This window comes from Vombatus ursinus, unplaced genomic scaffold (genome assembly GCF_900497805.2).
Source record: "Vombatus ursinus unplaced genomic scaffold, bare-nosed wombat genome assembly UNPS02005898.1, whole genome shotgun sequence".
In the NCBI taxonomy this organism is placed as follows: Eukaryota; Metazoa; Chordata; class Mammalia; order Diprotodontia; family Vombatidae; genus Vombatus; species Vombatus ursinus.
In genome coordinates, this window is record NW_020945676.1 from 3,636 (window position 1) to 19,645 (window position 16,010).

The window sequence follows — 16,010 nt, forward strand, 5'->3', positions numbered from 1 at the left end:
AAGCATTGTAAGGGAAAGTTGAAATATACCTTTGTTCTTACTAAAGACGTAATGGGTGCATTAGAAAGAATGCTAATCTTGTAGTCAAGAGTTCTGAATGGGAATCCCTTGATCTAACACACAGTGTATGACTTTGGGCGAATTGCTTCACCTCTTTTCATCTGTCTCTCCATCTCTCGGATTTGGGTAAGGATGTTTATACCACCTACAGCTAAGAATGGTTGTTAGGCAAGTTCTTCATGAGTCTGACAAATCTATGCAAATGTAAGCTGTTTTGGCATTCATAAACTACTCTGCTAGAAGTGGTTCTGTCACTGCTGCTGGAAGGCAAGGCTTTGCCAGTGTTCTTTCTCTTGGAAGTTGACAGCATTCTTAGTCAGGCATTTATAAGCAAATGGGTAGTGAAACTCAGAGGGACTGTGATGTATATGGGGAACACTAATACATTCCTGCTGTCAATATGGTAAACTGCCTCTTTGATAATTGGGAAGGTGGTCTTATTTTCTCCATAATTTTTCTTAAAGCATTATATTGATATATTCAGTATTTAATGCTTGTTGAATTAAATAGTAGTCTTCTTTAACTTGACATATCCCTTATGGCTTAGTCAATATTCTCTTTTGTATCATGGTTATTTATAGGTGTCAACCTTCCCTAGCAAGATTATAAACTACCTGAGGACAGAGACTATCATATTTTTAGCAAATCTTTATATTCCATAGAGACTATAGGACAAAGGCCTTGCAGATTGCTTGGTAAAGGGTTTTTGTTGGAGGAATAACTGTAGGGTTGACAGTGGAAATCATACATTGTTATTCCACTATCTTAGGTTTCCTCAAAGGACAGATCAAAACATTTCTTCGGGTCATCTGTATGACAATGTAAGTATTTCATAGTCTTTGCACATAGTAAATGCTTAATAAATATTTTACTCATTCATTCATTCGTTAATTCATAATCCTAGTCCAAGTGTTCAGATTCAGGTCCAAGCATTCAGCAGTCCCTCCTGGTCAAAATGGGGGAGGGGAGGAAGAGACACACACACATATACACACACAGACACACACACACACACACACACACACACACACACCAAGTTATTGAGAAAAATGTTTTGGTCAACATGCGGACCTTCTGTGGCCCTGTCCATTTCAATTCTTTTTTTTTTTTTCTTTTGCAACTTCTATTTTGTTCTCAGAAAAAAGAGGCAAGACTAGGAGGCTGGAAGAGATGACACCTTTCACCATAGCCCATATTGTTATTGATTTATTTCTCAAACTAAGAGCAATTATTTCAATGGGGACATCTCTCTTTGGGCTTAATTATTTTAAAAAACAAACGAACAAACAAAAAATTTCCCTATACCTTGCAATCTGTTTTCTCCTTCCTTTTCCCCCTCAGACAACTGGTCTGGTCTGACTTGAGAATAACATGATACCAGAGGGTAGCCATAAGTAGTGGAGGTGGTTATAATTTACAAACAGGAGTCAATTATTAATTACCTAACTGGTGACAGTACATAGAACCCTAGTAATAAAAATAATAAAAAATACTTCATACTTAAGTTGAAAATTACATCAGAGAATCTTGATCCATTACACTCTGTTCTGTACTGGTTTCTTTGTCTACTTGTCCTATCTCCTTTAGATCGTAACACATTTAAATCCAATCCTGATGCAGCCAGTCAACCTTCAGGCTGGCCATGCTGGACCTTCAAGCCATAGGCCTCCAGCTCCGTCTAGCAATCAACGAGGTAACTGAGACTTTAAAATTTGCTTCTAAAATGGATCATTCTGGACTGTATCAACTTGAGTTCTGAGCACAGGGAACCTAAAACATTAGGAAAATATAAACTAGCAACTGTGTATCCTTCAAGTGGCAATTTTAAAATTCCACATTCTTCCTAATTTGAGTTACATGAGATTTACTTTGTAATAAATGTCAAATTCCACTGACAAATTTCAACGGACTACCCACGTTATTTTGTTATATGGAATTTGGTTGACTGTTTTGATTGCATTACATAGGGTGTCTGTAATTATCAATGCCATATTAGAATTGGCTTGTATTGGTGGTTTTAAATATAAAAAAAGAATGCTTATCCAATTCTCTGTTACAAAACACGGTTTGCGTTTCTTTCTCTCCTTGTTTCCTAAATGTATAGCAGGGAATGATCTTCCGCCACCCTATTATTATGAGGTAATGGAGTTTGACCCTTTGGCTCCAGGTGCCGCTACCGAGTAAGTTTTTCTAAAAACCCTTCATTCATTTTTTGTGTCTCCTCCCTTTAACAAGATAGTCTATAGGACTTGGTGATGGGTTTAATTTTGCTTAGGTCTTGGTGAAATTTGATGGCATAATTAAAAATGACTTATCGCCTCATTTAGAGGCTGTTTGAGATTTAATGTTCATGTAGTTCTCAACCCTGTGACTTACTTGCAACCCCTATTTTTTTTTTAAAGTTATGAAGTAAAGTGTGTATTAATGGGCTACTTACTAGTACATGAAATCTAGGCCTTTTTTGGCCTGAGAAAGGGCACTTTCAAGTGAATTAACAGTAGTTGGCAGTTTGATAGCCCTAGGTAAAGTTTAGTAATTAAAAGATGTTTCCAAAATACAAAAAGTTCTTAGGTTTTTTAAGGGTCTAGTTTTTTTTTTCTTTATCCCTAATAGGACATGAATACTTTAAAACTTGTTTTAGTCTACTGACATACAGCAGTATTGTTAGATAACTAATTCATTAACCACAATGGCACAATAGCAGAGCTTTAACTGGTATGATTGGAGTATTTATTTAATTTTCTGATTAGATGGGAGTTAACTCAAAGATTCTCAACAAGAATGACTGAAATAATGTTTTGGGGTTTAAACTTTGATTTACTTACAACTTTTATAAAATATACTTCCTGGTGACCCATTACCCCAAATATAGACCTTTCATTTGGAAGTATGCAGTTAATTTGGTGTTTTAATATAATTAGACATAGCCATGTAATGGGATGAGACAAATACAGAAATAAAAGCAGGATAGATGAAATCATTTCTAGAAAAATATGACTTGATTTAAAAATGTACATATATGCATGGGTGTGTATATTATATATGTGTGTATATATGATCATGTAATTAAAAACAGCTATCTACAATACGGATTCTTAAAATGGGGTCTGTGAACTTTTAACAATTTTTTTGATAATTCAGTATAATTGGTGTTTCCTTTGTAATCCTCTATATTTTATTTTGTGCATTTTAAAACATTATTCTCAAAAGGGATCCATAGATTTCATCAGTCTGTCAAAGAGGGTCCGTGACAAAAAAAGTTACAAACCTTGATTAGAACATTAAAATATCAAATAGTATGAATAAGCAAGGAAAATCACTTAATGTAAATTCCATGAGTTGGAGAAGAGTTCAATTTTATTAAAAAAAATGGTTTTAAAGACAAGTTTGGTCTATCCAGCCTAAAACAGAAAACAAGTAGATAATTTAATTTTAAAAGCTTTCATGTTCTATTTTAAAATCACAACAAATAATGTATAGTCAATTTAGTAGCTAATTTTAGCCTCTTAGATTTACAGTTTCAAAGATTAACTCCTACACACATTTCATTGTGACTAAAATGAATAAATTTTTGTTTAATATACCAATAGTTTTCACTTTTTAGTTAGTAAAATGAAATTGAAAAAACCATGGCTTTTCTGTTTGCAGAGCTCTTTATGAAGACATTGATGCTAAATGCTATAAACCAATTCAGAATCACACAAACTGTTGAAAGGTAAGTATTTCAATTTGTTGGGATAATTTGTTACATTCCTTAAGTGTCAGTAGCTTGGGCAGCTAGGTGGGACACTTTATAGTGTGCTGGGCCTGGAGTCAGGAAGACCCTAGTTCAAATCCTGCCTCAGACATGTCCTGGTTGTGGAACCCTGGGCAAGTCACTTACCTGTTACATGCCTCAGTTTCCTCATCTGTAAAATGGGGGTAATTTTTTAAAAAATAAAGTGTCAGCACATGAAATATAAATGTTACTTGCTTAATCTCTCAAATTTATTAGAGACTTGAGATAGTCAGTAACTAAAGTGAAACCTTGGCTACATTCGCTACAACTCATTATTTAATCAGAATGTACTAATTTACACGTTATTTTAATACCTATTAACATCAATATATGAACGTTGACATTCATAGATTGTTAATATGTGTTAATACTGATAATTAATGTTGATATTAATATATGTTTAACATCAATATTAATATATATTAACATCAATATTAACACAAACTATATAGTCCAATGGCAGTGTCAGAGTTTGATCAGAGGCACAGGAATTTACTTACAACTTTTATAAAATATATTTCCTGGTGACCCATTACCCCAAATATAGACCTTTCATTTGGAAGTATGCAGTTAATTTGGTGTTTTAATATAATTAGACATAGCCATGTAATGGGATGAGACAAATACAGAAATAAAAGCAGGATAGATGAAATCATTTCTAGAAAAATATGACTTGATTTAAAAATGTACATATATTCATGGGTATGTATATTATATATGAGAAGTACAGGAATGCTTCCTGGGATGACAGAAAAAAGGAAAGTTAAGTGCTTTATTATAAGAGATGGTTCTCTAGAAGGAGAGATACAGGGACAAATTTAGGTGATATAAAAGCAAAAGATATCAATAAAAATCTTTTTTAAAAGGGAAGGTTATGGCATAGAAGAGCATACCGATGTAAATGATAGAAGTTCTTTAGCATGTAGAACTTAGTTATCCTTTATTGACTGGCTTCTGCTCCTTAGTAACATCACAGTCCAGGTGCTATTCCTTCTTGTAGTTCAGTCATTTTCAGTCACGTCCAACTCTCTGTGACCCCATGTAGAGTTTTCTTGGCATCCATTCCTTTTATCTCTTAGTTAATATCACAAAGCAGAGTAAAATTCACAATAATACTTTGAAGGTCAATTGTAAAAAAAAATCTTGGGGTTTATTTTTTTTGTTTCTATAAAATTCCTGCCCAGCCACCTTAGGCTAGTGATCATTTACCTAGTAAAGAGTGTCACAAGTAATAAACTTCCTCTTTCACAAAGTAAGTTTTTAAAAGATAAGTCTAAAAGATTGCATAAGTTTAATTGGTAATATGCACAATTCCTGAAAGAGGTTTAATGCTCATTAAAGGTTTGTGGATATATGCCATTCTCTAACCACCTTTAATATAGGTAAAAAAATTGTCATTTAGCATTTTAACTTTTTTTTTTTGCAGATCTTTTTAGAGAAATCCATCATCATCATACCCCTGTGATACAGTAGATGAAAACTATTTTATTACTTCTTGAATAAATCATAAAACATTTGATAAGCTGGAACTGTAATTCAGGAAAAATATTGTTTAAGTGCCTTCACTTAATTAAAATTGAATGTAAAAATAATTTTGCACTTCTGAAAATATTTCTGGCTTTTACATTTTGAGCTAGGGCATAAAAGCATTTAATTATTGTAGTTTACATTTCATGTTTGTAACAGTCATTAGAAAATATATAAAGTTGACTTTTTAAATGATTTATAACCTTAAAATAAAATATATTCTTTTCTTTTTACTGTAAGATGTATCCTTTGTAGAACAAAAATTTTGTTCATAGTAAATACACTGAAATTATACATCTGTGTTATAAAGGTAAGTAGTATTAAAGGAAAAGTAGACAAAAAGAAGTAATATTAAAAATAATTTAATATGTAAGTTAACATCGCCTCTTCACAAAAGAGTTTTTGATGCCAAGAAAAAGCACATAGTACCATACAAACAGTGAGATGTTAGTATCCACGTGTTTGGAACCCTCACTATAAATGTAATCTGGTAGAAATATACTTCATTTCTAATTAACAAGGTCATTCTTCCCATACCAATTACTTCAAAATTAAAATACGTAAGTATTGCACACATAAAATAGCAATTGAATTTAATGGGAAAAAAATAATTTAAAGAGCTTAAATTTCAAATCCTACATTTGCTCTTTGTACTGAATTAGACTGTAACCCTTTTGCTTCTGTACACTGACCATGCAATGAGAATTTTAAAAAGACTTCATAGGGTTATTAGCTTAGCCTGAAAGTTACCACAGGCCAATGGACCCAAAGCCTCTGAAGTAAGAATCCAAATAAAAGTAGAAAAATATTTCTCAATTCTTAGATAAAGTACTACTCTGGGGAAAATTATCATAGGGCAACAATTTTGGAACTGATTGACCACGCTTCTTTTTGATTCATTTTGAATAATGATGTATCTGCCATTTTAAAGGTCACTGACTTCAGAGACAGATAAAAAACAAAACAAACTAGTAGCAAAATACATTTCAAGATGGTCATGATGACATAATGAAAAGATCTGGCTGGTGGGAGACCTGGGTTCTAGCCACTAACTAGCTGTGTAATATGTTAGGCAAATCATTTCATCTCTCATGGCTTCAGCATCTTTATCTTTAACAGAAGAAGTGAATGAGATGATCTATTAACACACCATTTTAGATCTAAAAACAGCTATGGTACTTATGCGACTTTAGCAGATCATCAGCTCCATACCTGCATGCTTATGGAATTGAGCAGATTTTTCTTTTTTTGATATACCACCCCCAAAAGAGAATAATTTGAATATTATTTTACAAATATGCAAATATGGTTTTAAATTGAATTTTGCACCCAGATTTTTCTTCAGTGTTATCTCCATTCTTAGAGTCTCATATAGACTAAAAGATTAAAAAAAAAAAGTAGTTTGCGAGAAAAACATTACAAGTACATGTGATTCTGGTTTAAAATAAAAATTGGCTTTTCCCACTAATATCCCTCTTTCAAAAAGACCTGAGAACATGATTTTTCAAAAACTTATAAAACTGAGACACAAGAACTAAGGGCAAAGGAAAGATACTTTTCATTTCAATTATAACCTGGGACTGGCAATTTATGTCCTTCTTTTGCTTCAAAAAACGTATAAGAGAGAGTGATCACGTCAACTTTTGCCATTTTTGGATCTTCAGCAAATTCAGGATCAATGAAGAAAAATACTGGCATGTCTACTTCCTCTTGAGGATTAAGCCTTTGTTCTTCAAAACAGAAGCACTAGAAATTGAAAAGGAAGAAAGAATTAACTTTTCTACTTTTACAGCTATATAATTCTAAGATCCACACTGAAAACAGTATTCCAATTTATTTTTGTTACTTTATCACCCTAGGATAAGATACAATTTCGAAATTTGATGGACTACTGGCCAAACTTGGATTTAGATAGCTACGGCCCTTTGCCATGAGAGCTTTAAGTTGCTCTGGAGGTCAATCATTGAAAATCTTGAACAAGTAACGCAGGTGGAAAAACCTCAAAGCTTTGAATAAATTTATGCTTCTATTTTTGGAGTAGTATGACTTTCAAGATTACGTTAATTTTTTCTTTTTTTATTTCTTTTTTAGTTTTTTCTTTTTTTATGTTAATTTTTTCTTAAACCATCCAAAATATAGTAACAAATTTAGTGAGATGGCAGTTATGCTATCTATACCTTATTATGAGTTTTTATTTAGCATACCTGTATTTTATTAAAATACTGTCCAGCTTCAAATGGCACAACATTATACGTAGAAATTCCAATTACTGGTTTGTCAGTAGGATTTTTAGCTTTGTAAAATGCCAGTGCAGTCTCTCCTGGTACCACCTGTTTTGAAGAAAAAAGAAATATATGTACTTTGTCTACAATTTAACTTTTTGGCCCTCAACTGCCTATCAGTTTAATCATTTATCTCACTGGTCAGACCAACAAACACATAACTGAAATCACAGAATAGGACTTAGAACTGAGAAAGTCAAAAGAAATCAGCTGGTCCAAGCCCTGATTTTGTAGCTGTATAAATGGAGGCCGAGCACAGCTAAGTAAAATGTCAAAGTCCTGAGAGCAGGACTTCAATAACTAATACCTGATAAGACTTGTAAGACCTAAGGTTTGTATAAACGAATATGAAGCACTACCCATAAAAATTCAAATTTAAAACGTGTAAATATCAACAATGAAAACCCCAAACCAAGAATATCATTTTTATGTTCCTCACAGAAACCCTTTCCAATTAAAAAAACAAACCCATTATTATTGTGATTTTATAGATGAGACCCTTGAGATGCCATGCCCACAGTGGCAATAAATGGCAGAGCCAGGATCTAAACCATAAAGTGGGTGATACCACTCCTTGGGGGATGCTGGAACAGTGCGGGGGAAGGAGCAGTAGCAGCTTCAGGTGCAATCAGGGGGCATTGAATGGGGGGGGTGGAAGCATAAGGAAAGAAGAGAAGAAAATTTTGAAAAACCATTCGTATATGTTTCATCTGTTATGTAACAGAGTTAAGGTTGTAATGATTACATTATTTTCCAAACAAAAAAACACAATTTGCAAGTTATAACCAATCAGTGGTCAGGTCCTGCCAACAGGTCTTAACAAGCAAGTGAGCAGGTGAGCCTGTTGCACGTTGTCTGAAAGTCCAGTAGGTGTTGGCAAGAATATGTACATGTAATGAATTGTTTACAGTACTACATGGTTACATGATACAATATTGCATCATCAAAATTTCAATGCAGGAAAAAACCCCAAATTTACAATAAATTCTTAAATTTAAGATACATTTTTTTTTCAAAAATATTTTACATTTTTTTTGAAAGAAAGCAAATTTCAAATAAATAAATAAATGAATGAATAAAGGATTAAAGAAAGTAGATTTCCAGAGGGGCAATGAGTAAATTTTTTTTTTTAAAAAAAGGGGAGGTAGGCCAAATAAGTTTGGGAACCTCTGAATTCTAAACCCAGGTCTCCACCATGCAGACATTGACTCAGTGTCTTCTTACAGACTTGAATTCTTTAAATGTGGATGCAAATTAGCCCATTTAATGTGTGTTCTTTATTAGGTGATTAAGACCAGTGACTTTAAACAAGAGATTACAAGGGATGGGGACTGGATTTGTTGATTTCTTTGGTATAGAGAATTCCCAGATGAAGACACCCCCTTTACCAGTACAGGTCACCACTTCTTTGCAACTTAAGAGAGAGCTGCCTCCATAATTTGCCCAGAGTCACACAGCCAGTCTGGGAAGAATTTGAACCCAGCTCTCTAAGGCTAGCTCTCTACCCAATACGTACATTACCTCTTAAATAAACCATACAAAAGATTTATTTTTAAAAGGAATTTCAAAAGTATGTACTGAAATGGATGCAGATTCCTTCTTATGTCTTCTACATCTACCTTCTAATGAGAAGGATCATCAAGAATCTGAAGCCCTGAAAGGGCCTTAGGTATCCAAAAACAATCTGATTACAAACTTACTAGAGCAGGGCAGGGAGCAAGAATATATTTTAAAGATTTTCTACAACAGTTAAATTCAACATACATTAAGTGCCTTATGTGCAAAGCCCTGTTGTGAAGCAGATATATGGTGCCTACTCTTATGAGACAGAAACATAACTAGTACAAAATTAGGTACATTTGAGAGGTTTAAAAAGAGTTCTCTGTGATGAGTGTATATATAGAAGGGAGATTATTACTATTTAGAGAGGATTCAGGAAAGCTTCTAAGACTCATGACTCAGAGTTAGAAGGGATACTACCTTCATCTAGTTCCAATCACACCTGAGCAAGAACCTTCTCTACAATGATCCTGACAAGCAGCCATATGGCCTTTACCTGAAGAGCTCCTGCACTGGAGAACTTTCTACCTTCTGAGGAAGATAATCTCAATTTTGGCCAGCTCTCTATCATCAGGAAGTTCTTCCTCCTATTGGACCAACATCTGCTTCTTGGCAACCTTCCCCCATTGATCCTAGGTCAATCATTCATTTGTATATTCACTGAACAAATATGATTAAGCGTCTATGTGTGTGGGGCACTGGGCTAGGTACTAGGGAATATAAAAGTTTGGATTAGGCAAGGTTCATGAGGTGTAAAGTACAGTGCGCAGATAGGGAACAAATGCAAATAACTATGACGGCATAAATGAGGTAGAGTTGCCAAAAAAAAAAAAAATGCTATATAAAGTCAGATGTTCCCAACCAAGAGAACTTGGGGCAACACTCTTTGAGCTGGGTAAGAATTCAACAGGTAAAGGGGAGAAAGGGTCATCTTGCACAGGGAATAGTGTTTAGAATGACCAGGCACAGAAGACAGGGTAGACCACTTTTGCTGTAATAATTACTGATATTTATGGGATACTTAAAGGTTCAAAAAGTGCTTAAATGTAATAACTCATTTTACTATTATAACAACTCCATGAGAGAGAACTGTAGGTATTATCACGCGTATTTTACAAATAAGTTTATTAACTAGCCCAAGGTCACACTCAAGTGTCATAAGGTGGGATTCACACTCATGCCTCCCTTGACTCTACTGCCCTAGTTTCTACACCACACTGCCTGTGGAACACAGGTTAAAATGGAAAAGAGCAAATACAGGCCTATCACCTGGTGGAGCAATAGTAGACAAACTAGAAAGAAAGGTAAAGCAGGGCTGGAGTGTGGACTGCCCAAAAGGAAGGACACAACAGGACATCTCAGTGGGATATCCAACTACAAGGCAGCTAGAAATATATGACTAGAGCTCAGAAACAAGGCTAGGTGTACAGACTTGGAAGTTTTCAACAGAGTGAGTTGGAATGAAAGAGACTGCCAAAGGAGAGGATGTAAAGAGAGATGAAGGTCAAGGACAGGCCCTTAGGAAACACCAGCAAATAAGAAATCAGGAAGAAGACAGAGGGTGGTGAAGGAGTGATTAGATAGGCAAGAAGAGCCTCAAATTAACGGAAGAGGAAAAAATATCCATTAAACAGGAGGAATTAATTATGTTAGAAGCAGCAAAGAGGTCAAGGAGGAAGAGGACTGAAAAAAAAAAGACCATATCTTCAGGGTTTCTGAGGACATTGGTGAGGGAGCAGGAAGCTGGATTTCAAAGGGCTGAGAAGACTGGACAATGACAAAATGAAGGCATCTGCAGATAAAGATGGGCCAGTGTCTAGAGTAGAATGATCAAAAAAAGACTGAGATATTAGATATCTGAGCACATTTGGAAAGTAATAGGAAGCAAACTGAAAGAAGGAAATATTGAAGATGCCCTGAGAAAGAGGAGCTGACTTCAGAATCAAGAAAAGGATAAAGGGAATAGGATCATGGACCTATGTAAAGGGCTTAGTGAAGAAGAGTGATACTTCCATTTTCCTGGCCTGAAAAAAAAAAAAGGTAATGTTGCAGCAGGAACTGAGGAATGGAGAAGAGAAACTGGAAGAAACTCAGGCAGGATGCCCTCAATCTCCTTAGAGAAGGCTAAATTCTGTTCAACATAAGATGGGTTTGGGAGAGAAAAGAAAAGGTCTGAAACACACTAAGGAATGAGTGAATCACTGAAGGGATGGAGAGTAGACAGAGTGACACTGAGTCTACATCTCCCTTAAATCTTTTCTCCAAACTAAATAAGCCTAGTATCGCATGCTCTCTAGTCCATTCTCAAACTTATCCACCACATGGCTCAGATATCAGGATGTTAGGGACAGAACTTTTAAGATGGGGTAGAGAAAAGGACAAAGAGTTAGTGAATGGAAGGAGTAGGGGAAGGAGTAAGAGGAGTACCAAGAGACTGTATTGATTCTGAAGCCAAGGGCGATGAAAGTATCTAAAAAGAGAAGATGGTCAACAGTGTCAAATGCTGCAAAAAAAGGTCAGTGGGAGGGACTTTTAAAAAGGTTGTTGGTGACTTTTTTGAGAGCAGTTTCATAAAGTAGTGAGGACAGGTATTGAGGAGAAAGTAGATGAGGAGGAAGTAGAGGCATCATTAAGTGTAAAAACTTCCAAGAAGTTTGGCAGTGATGGGAGGGGGGAGGAGGAGAATAACTGGCTAAAATAAAGTGTCAAGGAAAGGTTGTTTAAGGACCTAGGATCATAGACAACTCACCATGTTTGTGGGCAAATAAGGAGGAGGGAGTAGGGAGGAAGAAACAAGAGGAATGAAAGCCAGCTAATGGTTTTTGGAGGGAAGACCAAGTAAGGGGGATTGAAAATAAAGGGGAAAAAAAGCATTCTGGCTCTCAGTTAAAGAGATTACATAGTTTAGCAAGTATTTTAATCAAGGTTTAATAGCAGTGATACTAAAGCTCATCATGATCATTTCATGAGAATCCAGGAGTTCCTGAAACCTTGATTCACTCAATTCTTGGAAACAATGGTGGAAAAAATGTATGGGGGGGATGGGGAGGAGAGGAGAGAAAGAAGCAGAGACTAGGCAGAGATAAGAAAGAGAGAAACACATTAATGTGATTAATATGGTCATAATTTATAAATATGTAGATGAGTGATTTTCTAAAGACCTGAAATTACTTAAAGTAACAAGAATTCATTTTTGAATTAGTTATTATCTAGTCTAGTCCTACCTCTAATGCTGACCCCTCCTGATGTCCTAGGGAGAGTCATTCCTCTCTGGACTTTAGTTTACTCATTTGCAATATGAGGGGTTTGAATGACAAACTTTTAAGGTTCTTTCTAATGTTCAGCATGGACTATTAAATGTGTCAGTCACTTACATATATTTCTGTTTGTTGAGGCCTAAAATTCCAATGGAGACTTGCATGCACATCTGCGTTGAAGGTGACTTTAATGATTCGATCCTTAACAGGTACCATAGTCTCAATCTGGTCTGAAGCATGACCAGCTACAGGTGACCCACCAAGTCCTGTGGTCTGAGGGAAAAAATTATTATAAAATATATTAAAAACAAGATTTTTATTAAGATTCATCATAATCACGAAACATTCCTTTAAAACATTACCATAGGATTAAAGGACCCCTGATCTAAAGGAGGCAGCTAGGATAGAGTGGTGGGCCTGGAGTTAAGAAGACTGGTCTTCCTGAATTCAATCTGGTCTCAGACACCTACTAGCTGTGTGATTCTGGGCAAGTTACTTAACCCTGTTTGTCTCAGTTTCCTCATCTGTAAAATGAACTGGAGAAGGAAATATCAAACCACTCCAGTATCCTTGCCAAGAAAACCCCAACTGGGTTTACAAAGAGTCAGAAACAGCTGAACAACAAAGATCTACAGCCAGAAGGTACCTCAAAGGCCAAAGAATTTTTTTGGGGGGGGAGGGGAAGGCAATTGGGGTTAAGTGACTTGCCCAGGGTCATACAGTTAAACGTCTGGGTTGGATTTTAACTCAGGTCCTCCTGACTCCACCTAGCTGCCCCCCTACCCAAGATTTCAACCAAGTCTTCAAGTCCCAAAACATGGTTTCTTTCCATCAAATCCCAATGGTGAATTGAACTACTATTTAAAAAATAAGTCTTCAAATGCCTTTAATCATAACTGTGACAGTGCTCTTAATTGCTTCAAAATATATAAACATGCTCTGCTACCATTTTTTGTTACTATCAGTGCACCTTTTAAGATAAGTATGAAATGCCTACAATTACTCTACTTTTAAATGTGGAACATCGTAACTAATTTCTAATTCAGTTCACTGAACAAGGCAGAAGCTAGTACTAATAAACAAAGGGTTTCTGGGGTTTTATTCTAGTGGTCACATCCCTAAGGACCCACTGGTCCAGCCATTTATCCAGTTTTACATCAATCTACTTGTATTCAGTTGAAAGCATTTACTATGTTCCAGGCATTGTGCTAGGCATGTATATAGAAAAAATAAAAGCAAGAGTACTTGTTTTCAAAGGGCATACATTCTAAAGAGAAAACAACATGCATACACACACGTGTGTATGTATATATGTATGTATGTATGTATATCTACAAAACATACAAAGCAGATATAAGATAAGCAGGGGCTGAGAGATAGAAGTACTACCAGGAAGGGCCTTATGCAAAAGGTGGCACTTGAGTTGAATCTTACAGGAAATTCCCAGAGATTTTCAAAGCTGGAGGTGAGAGCAGTTCATTCTAGGAAGAGGTAACAGTCAGTGCAAAGACATGGGCTGTCAAGTGTGAAGAACAGCAAAAACCATAAAATGCACGGGAGTAGTAATGTGTGATCAGGCTGGAAAGGCAGGATGGAACCATGTTTTAAAGAACTTTAAGTAATAAAGAGAAGTTTATATTTGATCCTAGAGGAGACATTGGGGTTCATCAAGTAGGGAGGTGACATGGTCCGACCTGCACTGTAGGAAAATTACTTGGCAGCAGTGGTGAGAAGGAACTGAAGCAGGCAAAAGATATGAGGCAGGGAAGTCGGTTTAGACTAGGTTATCTCAATCGTCCGGAGGAGAGGTGAGGAGGGCCTGAGTGGAAAGTGGTTGTGTGAGTTGAGAAGGGAAGAGATATAAAGAGAAGCTGCAAAGGCAGAACTGACAAGATTTGGCAATTAACTGGGAATGTCAGGTCTCCAAGTCCAGCTGTGCCTCCTAGCTGCCTAATAAGCAGGAGCTGTATCTTCTCTAAATGTCATTTCCCCCAGGGCTCCACACAATGTTCTGCGACAAACACCACATATTCGTAACTTAACCCCCTCTTGCCTTTCCAATACTCTGATTCAGTGAAACTGGCTTCGTGGCTGTTTCAAGAATAAGACACTCCATCTTTTGGCTCCGAGCATTTTCTCTGGCTGTTTATTCCATTCCTGGAATGCTCCCCTGTCTTTGCTCCAACTATTGACTTCCTTGGCTTCCTCTAAGTCTCAATTAAAATCCCACCTACAGGAAGCCTTCCCTAACCCCTTCTTAGTTTTAGTGCTTTCTCTCTTTTAATTATTTCCTATTTATCCTGTATACAGCTTGCCTTGTGTATATTTGGTTGTATGTTATCTCCCCGTTAGACTGTAAGCTTCCTGAGAACAGGGGCTGTCTTTTGTCTCTTTTTGTATCCCCTCAAAGTAAGTGCTTAATAAATGTTTCTTTAACTGAACTTAATGTTTGCTGAATGAATGAAGAATGGTAATACGGACGGGTGTCACATAAGACAAAGGAGGGGAATCTCCTGAACAGGGAGCTGGTCAACAGCATTAAAAGCTTCAAAGAGAATAAACAGTGAGAAAAGCCACTGGATTGAACAACCATAGCTCGCATTCACACAGCGCCTTATTTAAAAGTTTGCAAAGCACTTTACGGAAGTTATCTCATTTGATCCGGACATCGAATGGCAATGAGGGGCAGTTACTTTTTACTCCCATATTACAGATAAGGAAGCTGAGGCCTGGCGAGGCGAAATGACTTGCCTAAGGTCACACAGGTGCGTGGGGGGCCGAGGTGGGATTCCAACCCGGGTCCTCTCCACCAGACCCAGCATCGCTCCCAGGAAGGTCCCTCCCGCTCTGGCCGCAGTTGTCCGGTGCGCAGCTCCGCCTCCGGGCCCGGGCTCCCCGAGGCCGTCCTACCTGGCAGTAGAGGCGGTAAAGGGGCACGGCGGCGTAAGAGGCCCCGATCATGCCCACGGCGGCCGCGGCCACGTACGTGAGCACGGTGCGGTTCCGCCGCCGCCACTCCTGCTCCTGCTCTCGGGTGAACGGGTTCGAGCTCCTCGGTCTCCACGACGGCTGCCGCTGTTGAGGGGCCGCGGCCCGGCCGCCCCACCACCCCCAGCAAGCCTCGAGACGCTTCCAGGAGGGCCGCCCAAACACCGCCATGGCAACCCGGGCAAAGCGCCCGAGCCCCACTTCCGGCCCCGGCTAGCGCGAGATCCGGGCGGGCGCGGGAGTGGCTGTCGGGGCCTGGTGACGTCAGAGTACGGCGTCGGCTGCCGCGGCTTCTCCAACCTTCTCCTGCGGCGGCGGCGGCAGCGGCAGCGGCGGCGGCTCCTCAGGTAGCCTCGGCTTCAGGGAACGCGCTACGGCGGCCGGGCGGCCGGATTGTGGGTGAGTTCGCGTTTCGCTCCCGGGCTCGAGCCCCTCCCCATCCGGCCCCCAAACTCCTAAGCTTGAAGTTTTTCGCGTGGGCTCCTCGCTGCCAGCCCACTCCTCTCGGGTCTGGGGCTGGAGTACCCGCTCGCTGGGAGACCCCGCGGGCATCTTGCA

General features: G+C 37.8%; 1 protein-coding gene and 1 long non-coding RNA gene across 2 annotated transcripts; one reads left to right on the forward strand and one right to left on the reverse strand.

Annotated features, from left to right (window-relative positions):
- Positions 1 to 810: 810 nt before the first annotated feature.
- LOC114032908 lies at positions 811 to 5,642 on the forward strand. Its single transcript, XR_003567900.1, has 5 exons — positions 811 to 881; positions 1,648 to 1,753; positions 2,165 to 2,240; positions 3,709 to 3,775; positions 5,265 to 5,642. It is a non-coding gene; the product is annotated as an uncharacterized LOC114032908 (long non-coding RNA).
- A 69-nt stretch (positions 5,643 to 5,711) lies between these two features.
- Positions 5,712 to 15,623, reverse strand: LOC114032907 (cytochrome c oxidase assembly protein COX11, mitochondrial-like). Its single transcript, XM_027848370.1, has 4 exons — positions 15,375 to 15,623; positions 12,582 to 12,737; positions 7,570 to 7,695; positions 5,712 to 7,111 (listed from the first exon to the last, which is right to left on the reverse strand). Exons 1-4 carry the CDS (start codon positions 15,621 to 15,623, stop codon positions 6,929 to 6,931), a joined length of 714 nt encoding a protein of 237 aa, XP_027704171.1. The 3' UTR covers positions 5,712 to 6,928.
- Positions 15,624 to 16,010: the final 387 nt, after the last annotated feature.